Source organism: Mobula hypostoma, chromosome X2 (genome assembly GCF_963921235.1).
Source record: "Mobula hypostoma chromosome X2, sMobHyp1.1, whole genome shotgun sequence".
In the NCBI taxonomy this organism is placed as follows: domain Eukaryota; kingdom Metazoa; phylum Chordata; class Chondrichthyes; order Myliobatiformes; family Myliobatidae; genus Mobula; species Mobula hypostoma.
The window spans coordinates 46,162,711-46,178,776 of NC_086129.1; the positions used below are offsets into that span (position 1 = coordinate 46,162,711).

Sequence of the window (16,066 nt, forward strand, 5' to 3'; positions counted from 1 at the left end):
ATGCAAAATATTGCATTTCACTGTATGTTTTGATATTTTGATGTACATGTGATATCTGAAATTTTTGATCAATAAGATAATGGCTGATCATCTATCTTGACACCAATTTCCAGCACTACCCCTTCACTCCTAGACTTCTTTAATCTACAGATCCCAAACAATTCTCCTCGTTTCTGCACAAATGGCCTTCTTCTTGAAATTCTTTATGTGCTGTAACTGCTTTTCTCATTCTGTCCCTCCTGAAAGATTGAATAGGTTAGGACTTTATTCCTTGGAACATAGAAGGTTCAGAGGAGATTTGATAGTGGCATACAAATTTATGAAGGGTATAAATAGGGTAAATTCAAGCAGGCTTTTTCCATTGAGGTTGGATGGGACTACAACCAGAGGTCATGGGTTAAGGGTGAAAGGTACAAACTTTAAAGGGACCATGCAGGGAGAATAGGAACCAGAGTGCCAGGACAGTTAGTGGAGAGGCTGTGGAGGCAGATGTAGGTAAGACCTCTAAGTCAGGAATCAAAAGGTTGAGCATAGTATGATAAGTGTCCTGAGCTCTGTATACTTCAGTGCATGGAATATTCTAGGAAAGGCAGATGAGCTCAGGGTATGGATCAACACTTGGAATTATGATATTGTAGCCATCAGTGAGACTTGGTTGCAGGAGGGGCATAATATCCCAGGGTTCTGTTGTTTTAGACATGACAGAACGGGAGGGATTAAAGGAGGAGGGGTGGTGTTACTAGTCAGGGAAAATGTCATGGCAGTGCTCAGTCAGGACAGACTGGAGTGAGGCATTCGGGGTGTAACTTAGAAACAAGAAAGTTATAACCATACTAATGGAACTACATTACACACCACCCAACAGTCCATCAGATTTAGAGAAACAAATTTGTGGAGAGATCGCAGAATGCTGCAAAAAAGCATAAGGTTGTTAAATAGTAGGTGATTTTTAACTTTCCACATATTGACAGGAATTCACATTCTCTAAAAGGGCCAGATGGGATAGAGTTTGTCAAATCTGTTCCCAGTGAGATAGTGTGTGATACTGGATCTGCTATTAGCGAATGAGACAGGGCAGGTGACAGAAGTTTGTGTAGGGGAACATTTTGTATTTAATGATAATGCCAGTAGTTTCACAGTAAATATGCAAGAAGAGGTAGGTCTGGTTCACGGGTTGAGATTCTAAATTGGAGAAAGGCCAGTTTTGATGGTATCAGATATGATCTGGTAAGTGTGGATTGGGATAGACTGTTTTCTGGCAAAGGTGTACTTGGTAAGTGAGAGGCTTTAAAAGTGAAAATTTTGAGAGTACAACATTTGTAAGTGCCTGTCAGGATACAGGTGGCTCCCGTTTTCTGAACATTCGCTTTACAACACCTCGCTGTTACGAAAGACCTACATTAGTTACCTGTTTTCACTAACAGAAGGTGTTTTCACTGTTACGAAAAAAGGCAGCGCGTGAAAAAAGCAGCGCACGCCCAAACGGCCAAGCTCCTTCCCCGGAATGGCATTCTAGCCGGCATTGCTTAAACACGTGCTTTATCTCGATTTATTTTGTGCATCCATTAGCAAGATGAGTTCTAAGGTATCGGAAAAGCCTAAAAGAGCTCATAAGGGTGTTACACTTAGCGTAAAACTAGACATAATTAAGTGTTTTGATCGTGGTGAACGAAGTAAGGACATTGTCTGCGCGTTGAACTTGCCACTTGCCTGCATCCACCATTCGCATTATTTATACGCAGAGAGAAAGAATTTTGAAAGCTGCCGATGTTACTGTTGGTTCTGCTCGTAGCAAAGTGGTCTCTCTTAGTCAGCATCCAATAATGGATAAAATGGATTGATGGGTGTACAAAGCGTGGTGTTCCGTTAAGTTTCCTTATACTTAAGGAGAAATCAGTCAGTCTTTTTAATAAGCTGAAACAGAAAGCCCTGGACGATGGTGACGGAAGTGGAATTTAAAAGTAGTCATGGGTAGTTTGATCGGTTTCTGAGGCGAGGGCAGCTTCATAGTTTAAGCAGTGGTCCCCAACCTCCGGGCCACGGACCGATACATTGCCGCGATGAATGCAGTGGTGCAGCGGTAGTCAGAACGCACCCAGCACATCTTTAAGAAAAAAGCCGAAATAAACAAGCTAATTAATTAGGTGCCGCCCGGCACGTAAATGTCGGCCCAGATCAGAGGCGATTGCCGATTGCATCAGGTGGTTATTCGCATATAAGCAAGAGTTTAACTGTGATGAAATTGCAATTTATTGGAATCTTCCTGATTCCAGTAAGTGAAACTACACTGTACATACATTATTTCTACTTTATATAGGCTGTGTATTTTTATGTGTTATTTGGTATGATTTGGCAGCTTCATAGCTTAAGAGTTACTGGAGAGAGTGTTTCTGCCGAGAGCACTTCCGCGAGATTTTCGCTGCGCTAGACGGTGCTGCAGAAAAGTATTTCTACTTTATATAGGCTGTGTATTTATCATATCATTCCTGCTTTTACTATATGTTACTGTTATTTTAGGTCTTGTGTGTTATTTGGCATGATTTTGGTAGGTTATTTTTTGGGTCTGGGAACGCTCACAAATTTTTCCCTTATTAATAAATGGTAATTGCTTATTCACTTTACGACATTCCGGCTTACGAACCGTTTCATAGGAACGCTCTACCCTTGGATAGCGGGAGAAATCTGTAAAAGATAAAGATAACAAGTGTAGGGAACCTTGGTTTTCAAGAGATATTGAGGTCCTGGTTGAGAGAAAAAAAGGAGGTGTATAGCAGGTTTCGGCAGGTAGGAAGAAATGAGGTGCTTATGGAGTACAAGAAATGCAAGAGAACACTTAAGAAAGAAATCAGGAAGGCTGAAAGAAGGCATGAGGTTGCCCTAGCAGACAAGGTGAAGAAGAATCCCAAGAGATTCTGCAGATATGTTAAGAGCTAAAGGATTACAAGGGACAAATCCATGTGTGGAGCCAAAACCGATGGATGGAAATCTTAAATTTTTTTTGTATCTGTATTTACTTGGGAGATGGACACAGAATCTACAGAACTGAGGCACAGCGGCATCAACTTCATGGACCCTCTACAGATTACAGAGAAGGAGGTGTTTGCTATGCTGAGGCAAGCCAGGGTGGATAAATCCCCAGGGCCTGACAAAGTGTTCCCTCAGACCCTATGGAAGGCAAGTGCAGAAATATTTAAATCACCCTCAGTGACAGGTGAGGTACTGGAGGATTAGGGGATAGTCAATGTTGTTCTAAACATAAACCAGGAAATTGAAGGGTGGTGAGCTTGGCATCAGCAGTAGTAAAGTTATTGGGAGGTATTCCAAGGGACTAGATTTATAAGTACAGGTGCACATTCCTTTATCCGAAATTCTGAAATCCAAAAAGCTCCGAAAACAGAAGTTTTTTTTCGCCAACAGCTGACGTCACTCAGGTGTGATGTGGCAGCACTAGCAGAGGCCGTCAGACGTCAGATGTGGCTCAGCGCTCGTACTGGTTACACGTGCATTTGTTGTTCGCTGATATTTTGTGTTCACTGTTGACTTTGTGTTTAATTTCACTGTGAAAATGTCAAAAAGAGCTGCAGATACCCCTATGGGTAACAATGAGAAAAAAAGAGAAGGAATCTTCTCTATCAATAACGCAGAAAGTGGAGTTATTGCAGAAGCTTGATGGTGGTGTGTCTGTGCGGCGTCTTACTGAAGAAAATAGTGTCGGAACTACCACTGTATATGATTTAAATAAACAGAAAAACAAGTTACTGAAGTTTTATAGTGACGGTGACGTTCTACATTTATTCCAATAAGTCATTTACCATGCGTTTAATTCGGTTCGTTTGAAGCTGTATATCTTTATGTTTTATTGAATGTTTTTGTTGGAAATAAAATTTCTTCTTGTCATTATTCCCTAAAGAATACAGTATAACAATTATTTACATAGCATGAGGGAGGTGAACGAGCTGGCAGGTGAAAAAGGGAATGATGTGAAAATCTGGGAGGTGATAGGTGGAAGAGTCAAAGGGCTGAACAAGATGAAATCTGATAGGAGATATTAAATGGAAGGAGGTGGGGAATAAGAGAGAGACTTGCCCATTAACAATAGTGGTGTTTAACAGACTCAGACAAGTCATACAGGTGTGCAGAGACTGGGGGTTGAGGGGGGGATAGGACCATTGTGTAGGCAGAAGGGATTTGATTAGTGAGGTGTTTGATTACTACTTGTTTAAATCAGCACAACATCACGGGTCAACCCTGTGCTATGGATCGGTGACCACACTGGATGCAGGTCAGTGAGCATCTTTCACAATGGGAAAAGGTAGAAAATTCCCTGAAAATAATCATTCTCGTTGTATCAGCTGTCGGTTGGACGATAGGTTATTCTGTAGCTGAATTTTGCAGGAGGAAAATGGCCACTAGCACAGAAGGGGAGTTGAGACCTGGCTGAGGGGACATAAGGAAATCCTTGCACCAGTGGGTGGTGAATTTGTGGAATTCATTGCCACAGACAGCTGTGGAGGTCAACTTATTGGGTATATTTAAAGGAGAGCTTGATAGATCCATGATCAGTTGGGACATCAAAGGATAGAAGGAGAAGACCAGGACAATGAGGCTGAGAGGGATAATAAGTCACCATGATGGAATGGTGGAACAGACTCGATGGACCAAATGGCCTACTTTTGCTTCTATGTCTTATATAGTCTTATATAGTCTTGTGATCATTTACATTGTATTAGGTATTATAAGTAATCTGGAGATGTTTTAAAGCAGTGGTCCCCAACCGCAAAGTATGTGCTACCGGGCCACGAGGAAACGATATGATTTGGCGATACGAGTCAGCTGCACCTTTCTTCAATCCCTGTCACATCCATTGTTGAACTTGAACACATGCGAGGTCATCAGTCGGACATTAACCTACAACTACTCAATGAGTAAAAAACAAACGTCGTTTGAGAATTTCTTTGGAAGAGATGGTAGGGGACATAAAAGGCCTAACACAGAGACAGCTGAGGCCGAGACTGCAAAAGAAAAGAAAGCTTCCTTCAACAGAAAATACGACGAGTCGTACATAAAATATGGCTTTATTGCAAACGGTGACTCGCACGCTCCAAGCCCCCTGTGTGTGATATGTGGAGACAAGCTGTCTAATGAAGCAATGAAGCCCTCAAAACTACTTCATAACCTTGAGTCCAAGCACCCTGCACTTAAAGACAAACCCGTTGAGTTTTTTGAGCAGAAAAAACGTGAGCAAGTGGAACAGAAGCAAGTGCTGAGAATCACCACCTCCACAAATGCTGCTGCTCTGAGAGCGTCTACTTAGTGGCTAGCCGTATTGCTATGACTAAGCCTTTCACTGTTGGTGAAAAATTGATTCTGCCTGCTGCCAAGGACATGTGCCGTGAACTGTTGGGAGAAACTGCAGCTAACAAGATGGCACAGATTTCTCTTTCGGCTACAACAGTTTCACGGAGAATCGATGACATAGCGGAGGATATCGACGCACAGCTGTTGGAACAGCTTAACGAGTCTGGTTTCAATACCCGAGTCAAAGAGGTTGTTCCTGAATGCCAGTCTACACACTGTGTCACACACAGGAAAATGCCGGCTAGCCGAAAAATGTCACCTGATCTTAACAGCGTATTGAGTGACATTGCTGAAGTTATCAATCACATCAAAGCAAAAGCCCTTAACTCACATCTGTTTGAGCAGCTTTGCGAGGAAATGGATGCAGAGCACAAACGCCTTCTCTTACACACTGAAATCAGGTGGCTATCAAGGGGGAGGGCCCTGGCCAGGGTTTTTGAGTTAACAGAAGCTACAGAGATTTCTTTCAGGAAAAAAGTCACCACTGGCAGCACACTTCAGTGACAAGGAGTGGACAGCAAAACTACTGACATACAAAACTATGTGACATCTTCAACCTGCTCAATGAACTCAATTTGTCACTTCAGGGGAGAATGACAACTGTCTTCAAGTTGGCAGATAAAGTGTCTGCTTTCACAGCCAAACTGGAACTGTGGGGATGGCGAGTGGACAGGGGCATATCTGACATGTCCCAACATTAGCTGGGAATTTGGGAGAGACTGAGGCTGCACCGTCCTTCTCACAGCTGGGGTGCGATCACCTATCTTCGCTGCCGACAGAATTCGAGTGTTACTTCCCAACCGCAAATGACCCAAGACATGCAAAGGAATGGGTCCGTGACCCGTTTGTGAATGTCTACGGTGAATCATGCATGTCAGCGCGGGAAGATCAACTCCTCAAGCTTGCAAATGACGGTGGGCTGAAAAGTATGTTTGACATAGCATCTCTGCAGGCATTCTGGATCAAAGTCAAGGCTAAATATCCTGAGATAGCCACAAGAGCACTGAAAACGTTGCTTCCATTTCCAACATCATATCTCCGCAAAGCGGAGTTTTCTCCGATGAATGCAATGAAAACTAAATTGCGGAATAGACTGGACATGAGGAACCCCCCTATAATTGACTTATCACAACATTCATGCGAGGAAAATATGCACTGTGTGTTTAATATTAAATTCGTTGAGATACACCCTTTTAGAAATGAAATTGAGTGTATTAGCCACTGATAAGTGACTTATAGTTGACTTATCCACTATATTCCGGTCGTGATTAACACCACTCTCCCTCCCCTCCCCGTCGGCCGGTCCGCAAGAATATTGTCAATATTAAACCGGTCCGCGGTGCAAAAAAGGTTGGGGACCCCTGATTTAAAATATACGGGAGGATGTGCGTAGGTTTGGTGTGCCACTGGGTCTTAAAGTTCACCGCACTGAGACAGGTTAAAAAAGAGACTTGAGCATACATGTTTTTTGGTATGGGGGGGGGCGGAGTCTGAAATCCAAAAATTCTGAATTCTGAAATGCAACTGGCCCTAAGGATTTCAGATTTTCGGATAAGGGATTGTGGACCTATATTTGTATAGACATGGACTGATTAAGGATAGTCAGCATGGCTTCATGCATGATAGAGCATGTCTAACCAATCTTATAGATTCTTTTGAGGAAGTTACCAGGAAAGTAGATGAAGGCAAGGCAGTGGATGTTGTCTACATGGACTTTAGTAAAGCATTTGACAAGGTCCTGCATGGGAGGCTGGTCAAGAAGGTTCAGTCGCTCGGTATTCAAGATGAGGTAGTAAACTGGATTAGACATTGGCTTTGTGGGAGAAGCCAGAGAGTGGTAGTAGTGGGTTTGCCTCCCTGACTGGAGGCCTGTGACTAGTGGAGTGTCACAGGGATCAGTGCTGGGTCCGTTGTTGTTTGTCATCTGTATCAATGATCTGGATAATAATGTGGTTAACTGGATCAGCAAATTTGTGGATGACACCAAGATTGGGGATGTAGTGGACTGTGAGGAAGGCCATCAGGGCTTGCAGAGGGATCTGGACCAGCTAGAAAATGGGCTGAAAAATGGCAGAGAGAATTTAATGCAGACAAGTGCGATGTGTTGCATTTTAGTAGTACCAACCAGGGTAGGTCTTACACAGTGAATGGCAGAACACTGAGAAGTGTGGTAGAGCAAAAGGATCTGGGAATACAGGTCCATAATTTATTGAAAGTGGTGTCCGAGGTACAGGTCCCCCGCTTTTCGAACGTTCGCTTTACGAAACCTCACTGTTACGAAAGACCTACATTAGCTACCTGTTTTCGCTAACAGAAGGTATTTTCACTGTTACGAGAAAAGGCAACGCACGAAAAAAGCCGCACGCAATAAAAGGCAGCGCACACCCCGAGCAGCCAAGCTCCTCCCTCGGAACTGCATTCCAGTCGGCATTGCTTAAACACGTGCCTGTGAGCATCCATTAGCAAGATGAGTTCTAAGGTATTGGAAAAGCCTGAAAGAGCTCGTAAGGGTGTTACACTTCGCGTAAAACTAGACATAATTAAGTGTTTCGATCGTGGTGAACGAAGCAAGGACAAAGTGAGTTTGGCTTGTGGAAGTTGAGGAAGATGATGTTGAAGAGGTTTTGGCATCCCATGACCAAGAACTGATAGATGAAGAGCTGATGCAAATGGAAGAGGAAAGGATAACAATCGAAACCGAATGCAGTAGCGAACGGACCGAAAGTGAAGTCGTCCAGGAACTGAACGTGAAGCAACTGTGAGATTTTCGCTGCAATGATAAAGTACGACTTTAATTTTGAAAGGGTAGGTAGGTTTAGGGCATATTTGCAGGATGGTTTGAGTGCTTACAAATAACTGTATGATAGAAAAATGAGCAAGGATAAGCAGTAAAGCATACTGTCGTTTTTCAAGCCTTCCACATCAGCCACAGCAGACGATGAACCTCGACCTTCAACATCGAGGCAGGCAGACATAGAAGATGACCTGCCTGCCCTGATGGAAACAGACGACGATGAGATGACACCCCAGTGTCCCACCACCCCAACCCCCGGGCCACGGACCGATACATTGCCGTGGAGAATGCAGCGGTAGCCGGGGTGCACCCAGCACATCTTTAAGAAAAAAAACGAAATAAACAAGCTAATTAATTAGGTGCAGGCAGGTCATCTTCTATGTCTGCCTGCCTCGATGTCGAAGGTCGAGGTTCATCGTCTGCTGTGGCTGATGTGAGTGCTGGGTGCGTCCCAGCCACCACTGTACCACTGCATTCTTCGCGGATCGGTATCGGTTGGCGGCCCGGAGGGTGGGGACCACTGCACCACCCCACCCTGCGACAACTCAGCCTAACACACCATCATCAGTGTGCTTGGCACTGTCTTCCCAATTCCAGTAAGTGATACTACACTGTACATACATTATTTCTACTTTATATAGGTTGTGTATTTTTAGGTGTTATTTGGTATGATTTGGCAGCTTCATAGCTTAAAGGTTACTGGAGAGAGTGTTTCTGCCGAGAGCGCTTGCGTGAGATTTTCGCTACGGAGAACAATGCGGCAATGATTGTGGAAAAGTATTTCTGCTTTATATATGCTGTGTATTTATCATATCATTCCTGCTTTTACTATATGTTACTGTTATTTTAGGTTTTATGTGTTATTTGGCATGATTTGGTAAGTTATTTTTGGGTCTGCGAACGCTCACAAAATTTTCCCATATAAATAAACGGTAATTGCTTCTTCACTTTACGACATTCCGGCTTACGAACCGTTTCATAGGAACGCTCTACCTTCGGATGGCGGGGGAAACCTGGAGCTTGTGCGTGAATCACGAAAGGTTGCTTTGCAGGTACAGCAGGCTAGAGGGATTGAATTGAGGAGCAGGGAAGTCATGCTGCAACTGTACAGGGTACTGGTGAGGCTGCACCTGGAGTACTGTGTGCAGTTCTGCTCTCCTTAACTTGAGGAAGGAAATACTGGCTTTAGAGGCGGTGCGGAGGAGGTTCACCAGGTTGATTCCCGAGATGAGGGGGTTAGACTATGAGGGGAGATTGAGTCGCCTGGGACCGTACTCACTGGTGTTCAGAAGAATGAGAGGAGATCTTATAGAAACATATAAAATTATGAAGGGGATAGATAAGAGAGGCAGGAAAGTTGTTTCCACTGGTAGGTGAGACTAGAACTAGGGGACATAGCTTCAGGATTCAGGGGAGTAGATTTAGGATGGAGATGAGGAGGAATTGCTTTTCCCAGAGGATGGTGAATCTGTGGAATTCTCTGCCCATTGAAACAGTGGAGGCAAACTCAGTAAATATATTTAAGACACGGTTGGATAGATTTTTGCGTAGTAGGGGAATTAGAGGTTACGGGGGAAAGGCAGGTAGGTGGAGATAGTCCATGGTCAGATCTGCCATGATCTTATTGAATGGCAGAACAAGCTCGATAGGCCAGATGGCCTACTCCGGCTCTTATTTCTTATGTTCTTATAGGGTCATAAGGAAAGCTTTTGGCACATTAACCTTCATAAATCAAAATACTGAACACAGGAGATGGGATGTTATGTTGAAGTTATATAAGACGTTGGTGAGGCCTTTGGAGTGTTGTGTGCAGTTTTGGTTACCTACCTACAGGAAAGATGTAAATAAGGTTTAAGAGTACAGAGAAAATTTACAAGGATGTTGCCGGGTCAGGAGGACCTGAGTTATATGGAAAGACTGAATAATCTAGGACTTTATTCCTCAGAATTTAGAAGATTGAGAGGAGATTTGATAGAGGTATAGACACAGTAAATGCAAGCAGCCTTTTTCCACTGAGGTTGGGTGGGACTACATGCAGAGGTTATGAGTTAAGGGTGAAAGGTGAAATGTTTAAGGGTAGCATAAGGGGAAACCTCTTCACTCAGAGGCTCGTGAGAGTGTGGAATGAGCTGGCAGGAGAAGTGGTGTGTGCAAGCTTGATTTCAATGTTTAAGAGGTTTGGATAGGTACATGGATGGTAGGGGTATGGAGGGAAATGGTCCCTGTGGAGGTCTATTTGAGTAGGCAATTTAAATGATTGGGCACAGACTAGATGGGCTGAGAGGCCTGTTTCTGTGCTGTTGTTTTCTATGACTCTATGAGGAGAAACATTTTGCATCAATATCCCAACCACCAGATTAAGGTTAATTCATTTATTTATCACATGTACATCGACACATACAGTGAAATGTGCTATTTGTGTTAACAACCAGCACAACTTAAGGATGTGCTGGGGGCAGCCTGCAAGTGTTGCCACACATTCCAGCGCCAACATAGCACACCCATAATGTTTGGCAGAACAGCACAAGCAACAACAACAAAACAACAGCAGCAAAACAAGTCCTGTTCCTCTCTACGCGCACACACACAGGTAGTGTTCCAGCCCTAGGACAGGCCATCTCCAGCCTCCAGTGGACTTGCAGACTCTGATCTGCCAAGTGTTACACAGCATTTTCTGTTCTTATTTGACAGTACACATTAAACTTGGCATCAGGTAGGACTGTGGCACACTGAACAATGAAATCAGCACCTACTTAATGGGCATTTTCTCCAAAACCAACAGGTCCTCGTAGTTGGTATGTGATAAATGGAAAATATTTTTTAAAAACTCCTTAATTTCTACCTTGTATTAAATTTCAAAATTCAAACTGTGCTATCAGATGGCAGATTGCCATGGTAAATGTCTGCAGCAACACCCTAATTTATGATTAATACCTTTACAATGCAGCTCTGGTGTCCCTTCTTTAGTGCAGATTCATAATCTCATGTCAGCATTTGAAAGACTGAAGGATATACAGGCGAGAAAAAGGAAATGTTGACCGTACGCCATCTTAGCAATAAATTCACCGGCAGCTCTCAGTGGCCATTACAGCTTCTTGCTATTAATACAGTTTCAAAGAATCTGAAAGGTTTTTTTGCAAATTAACATAATATTAATTGCTTTGATTTCTTGATTTAAGGTTTTGCCTACTTGCCTACAGCAGCTGGGAGGCAGGTGGTGGCATGACAGTAACTCACAGCAGTAGCTGCTCTTCTGTTCTACATTCCTTTTTCAATTAAAAGCATCTCGTTAACATGAGATGGGAATGTCTGACTTGCTCTGCATTTAAATGGCTTTGTGATAGAACTGTGAAAGGGGAGGATAGAAGGAGGGAGAGAGGGAGACAGAAGGGGGGAGGGAGGGACAGATGAGGGAGAGGGAGGGGAGGGAGGGAGGGGGAAGAGAAAGGGAGAGAGGGAGAAAAAGCAAAAGAGATACAAAGGGAGAGAAAGAAACAGAAAGAGTGAGTGAGAGAGTAAGAGAGACAGACAGAGAGTGACCGAGAGACAGGGTGAGGGGATACGTAGAGAGTGAAGGCAAGGAGAGTTTTGAGGGTGGAGGGTTTAGAGGGTGAGGGGGTTATCAGCTGAAGAGGGTTAAAGGATAATGGAGGGATTAAAGAGTGGTGTGATGGAAGGTGAGGGAAAAGAGGGTGAGAATGAGAAAAAGAGAGGGAGATAGATTCTCTGTTCATGTCTCATCCTACGTGGAAAATCCAAGAACTGATCCATTCTAATCACTTTGTCTATTCCAGCCAAACCATTCTGGCTGCACACTGTAGCTGTGATGTCCAAAACTCACTGCACTTACTTGTTCAGGGTACCCAGGCACTTCTCCCAAACTCACAACCTCTACCCTTTAGAAGGAGAAGGGTAGCAAGTCCACAGCACTATCTTGACCTACAGGTTCTGCTCCAAGCTGCTCACCAACTTGATCTGGAAACATTACCATTCCTTCAAAGTTCAAAGTAAATTTATTATCAAAGTACATATCTGTCACCATATACAACCCCGAGATTCATTTTCTTGCAGGCATACTCAATAAATCCAGTAACCATAATACAATCAATGAAAGACCACTCCAACAGGGCAGACAACAAACGTGCAAAAGACAGCAAACTGGGCAAATACACAAAAAGAAAGAAAGAAAAGGTAAAAACAATAAAAAATAATCATGCAATAAATATTGAGGATATGAGATGAAGAGTCCTTGAAAGTGAGTCCATTGGTTATGGGAACAGTTCAGTGATGGTCCTGTCCTCCCATCACTCCTGAACAGTTCAGTTCATCTATCATAGTCTCAGGATAAATCATTTAAGACTGAAATGAAAAATTAATTGTACAGATCCTTTATCAATATTTCAAAGAGGGTATCAAAATTTTCTGTACTGTTTGAGAGCTTTCTTCTGGAAGGGAGAGAAAATTATATAATGAAACTCGTACATTTTACATTGATTTATATTAAAGTCAGACAACAGTTATTCACACAAGAGTTTCTGCACTTACTGGAAATCCAAGGCAAAACACACACAAAATGCTGGAGGAACTCAGCAGGTCAGGCAGCATCAATAAACAATCATCATACATTCCTCTCCATAGATGCTGTCTGAGCTGCTGAGTTCCTCCAATATTTTGTGTGTGTTACTCAGGATTTTCCAGCATCTGCAGAATCTCTTGGGTTTGTGAAGGTCACGCAAGATCATATTGATTTTGGCCAGCCATACTTAAAAGTCTAATCCTGCTCTTATGTCTTTATGTCAGGCCAAGTACATACAAACTGGGCAGCAGTCCAGTGAAATTTCAGTTTAAGGCACAAATCTAAACAGCAGGTGTCAGTTAGACAGTCATCAAACAGCAGGAAAGGAACAATAAGCAAGGCTCATTTATTAATAATTCCTTTTTACAACATTACAACTACCTTTAGCAAGTTCCTAAAGTACTTTGGGAGTAGGAAGAAGCTTGGCTTGTCAAACAGCATCTTATATTTCCATTTTCCACTCCATCAAAACCCTCTCCTGCTGATCATCTGCTGATCTTGCTCTTAAAACCAATATATGAAGCAACATCCACACTGTTTTGATGAGGTTATAAATTTCTATCAACATTGCTTCCCCAGCATTTAACTCCAATTTTAGGACTGTGAAAGGTGACAGTTCCCCCAAATCTACTCTGTCAAACCTTTTCAATACTTTAATCACCTCAAGCAATCCAAGTTCATTTGAGTTACCTTAATAATGTAACCATTTCAGCACTGGTAGTACACTGACAAATCAGTACTATTTCCACTCTTGGGCCAGTCCCTCCTCTTTGACTACCATGGCTTTAACTTACTGCAGTGTTCCAGGTGAGGTCTGACTGAGAGCTTTACAAGAGAACCACAACTTCCTCAAACTTGTACTCCAACCTCTTGAATTAAGCAAACATTTACCTAGCTATTTTGTATCAGGCTCCTGAACCAGTGTGGATAACTTCACTCACCTTAACTCTAAACTGATTCCACAACCTACGAACTCACTTTCAAGGCCTCTACAACTTGTGCTCTCATATTATTTATTTTTATATTGATTCCCTTAAATTGAAGCCTGGAGTATTTATCTCAGACTTATATATAGTCTTAGTCATAGTCATACTTTATTGATCCTGGGGGAAATTTTCGTTACAGTTGCACCATAAATAATAAATAGTAATAGAACCATAAATAGTTAAATAGTAATATGTAAATTATGTCAGGAAATAAGTCCAGGACCAGCCTATCGGCTCAGGGTGTCTGACCCTCCAAGGGAGGAGTTGTAAAGTTTGATGGCCACAGGCAGGAATGACTTCCTATGACGCTCTGTGCTGCATCTCGGTGGAATGAGTCTCTGGCTGAATGTACTCCTGTGCCCACCCAGTACATTATGTAGTAGATGGGAGACATTGTCCAAGATGGCATGCAACTTAGACAGCATCCTCTTTTCAGACACCCCCGTCAGAGAGTCCAGTTCCATCCCCACAACATCACTGGTCTTACAAATGAGTTTGTTGATTCTGTTGGTGTCTGTTACCCTCAGCCTGCTGCCCCAGCACACAACAGCAAACATGATAGCACTGGCCACCACACTCGGTGAACATTTTATTAGATACTTTCTGTACCTAATAAAGTGGCCACTGAGTGTATGTTCATGGTCTTCTGCTGCTGTACCCATCCACTTCAAGATTTGACATGTTGTGGGTTCAGAGATGCTCCTCTGTACACCACTGTAGTAATGTGTGGTTATTTGAGTTACTGTCACCTTGAACCAGTCTGGCCATTCTCTTCTGACCTCTCTCATTAACAATGTTTTTTTGCCCACAGAATTGCCGCTCACTGGATTTTTTTTTTGTTTTTCACACCGTTCTCTGTAAATTTTAGAGACTGTTGTGCGTGATAATCCCAGGAGATCAGCAGTTTTTAAGACACTCAAACCAGCCCGTCTGGCACCAACAATCATTCCATGGTCAATGTCACTTAGATCACATTTCTTCCCCATTCTGATGTTTTGGTCTGAACAACAACTGAACCTCTTGACCATGTCTGCATACTTTTATGCAATGAGTTGCTGCCACATGATTGGCTGATTAGATATTTGTATTAACGAACAGGTGTACCTAATATAGTGGCTTGTGAGTATAGGTGCAGAGACAGGTGGAGTTTATGAGGATACCAGAGGGAAAATGGAAGTTGCATAGGACTGATAGTGTGGGCATGATGGGCCAAAGGGCCTGCCCCCCTGTTGTTTAACTCAATAATGTAACAAACTAATTACCTGAGCCTGAAGTGGTGCCAAGGTGACTTGGTAAGAATCCATAGATACGGCTGCTGGAGACTGCTGAGTAACGGACACAGGGAACTGAATTGCATCCACCGCTATATTGCAACAAAGCACCTACAGCAAACAAATGGTTAACAATTAAACTCTTCATTAACTAAACATATTTCAATCTCCATCATGCTTTTCCTGAACATTCCACAGGCTGCTTACAATTCCAACTATTTGCTGAATGTTGAAACTAAGTGTTGAGTGAACAGGAGCTGGCTCATCAGACCGGTGATGTGTGGGAAAGTGCATTGATGGATACGTTCCCTTACATCAGTGCTTCATAACAGTTTGTCACATTTATAACAATGGCAATATCCTGAAAAATAACATTCCTTCAGTCCCAACAGGTCAATTGTAGGACTGAATAAGAGGATTCTGAGTTCAAGCTCTGCTCTAAAAACCCAAATGCAGAGTGTCTCCTCAGTGCAAAGCTGAGGGAGTGCTGTACCGTCAGAGCTGGCTTTTAATTGAGATGTTAAACAATAGGCTTGTCTATATGACGTGGAAACAGGCCCTTCAGCCCAACCTGTCCATGTCAAATACTGTGCCCAGCAAGCTCATCCTATTTGCCAGAGTTTGGCCCATATCCCTCTAAACCTCTCCTACCTATCCAAATATCTTCTAAATGTTGTTATTGTATCTGCCTCAACCACTTCATCTGGCAGCTTGCTCCATATACCCATCACCCTTTGTGTGAAGAAATTGCCCCTCAGATCCCTTTTAAATCTTTACTCTCTCACTTTAAACCTATGCCCTCTAGTTTTTCGTTCCCCAGAGAAAATAGATATGTTCATACATCCTTTCTATAGCCCTCACAATTTTAAAAACTTCAAAAAGGTTACCCTTGAGTCTCCTATGCTCCAAGAAATAAAGTCCTAGGCCAGCCAACCTCTCCCTACAACTCAGGCCTTCAAATCTGGAAGGCATCCTTGCAAATCCTCTCTCCACCTTTTCCAATTTAATGGTGTCCATTCTGAGCACATGTAAGGAATCCCCCAGCATTACTTCAAAGAAGAACAGTAGAATTCTCCCTAGT

General features: G+C 42.9%; 1 protein-coding gene across 2 annotated transcripts in view; it reads right to left on the reverse strand.

Annotated features, from left to right (window-relative positions):
* Positions 1-16,066, reverse strand: part of c2cd2l (c2cd2 like) — a 153,807-nt gene that overhangs the window by 32,485 nt on the left and 105,256 nt on the right. For both annotated transcript variants that reach the window (XM_063038283.1, XM_063038282.1), the window contains exon 3: positions 14,977-15,096. In XM_063038283.1, the coding sequence (XP_062894353.1) occupies positions 14,977-15,096 (120 nt within the window). The remainder of the gene's footprint in view (positions 1-14,976; positions 15,097-16,066) is intronic.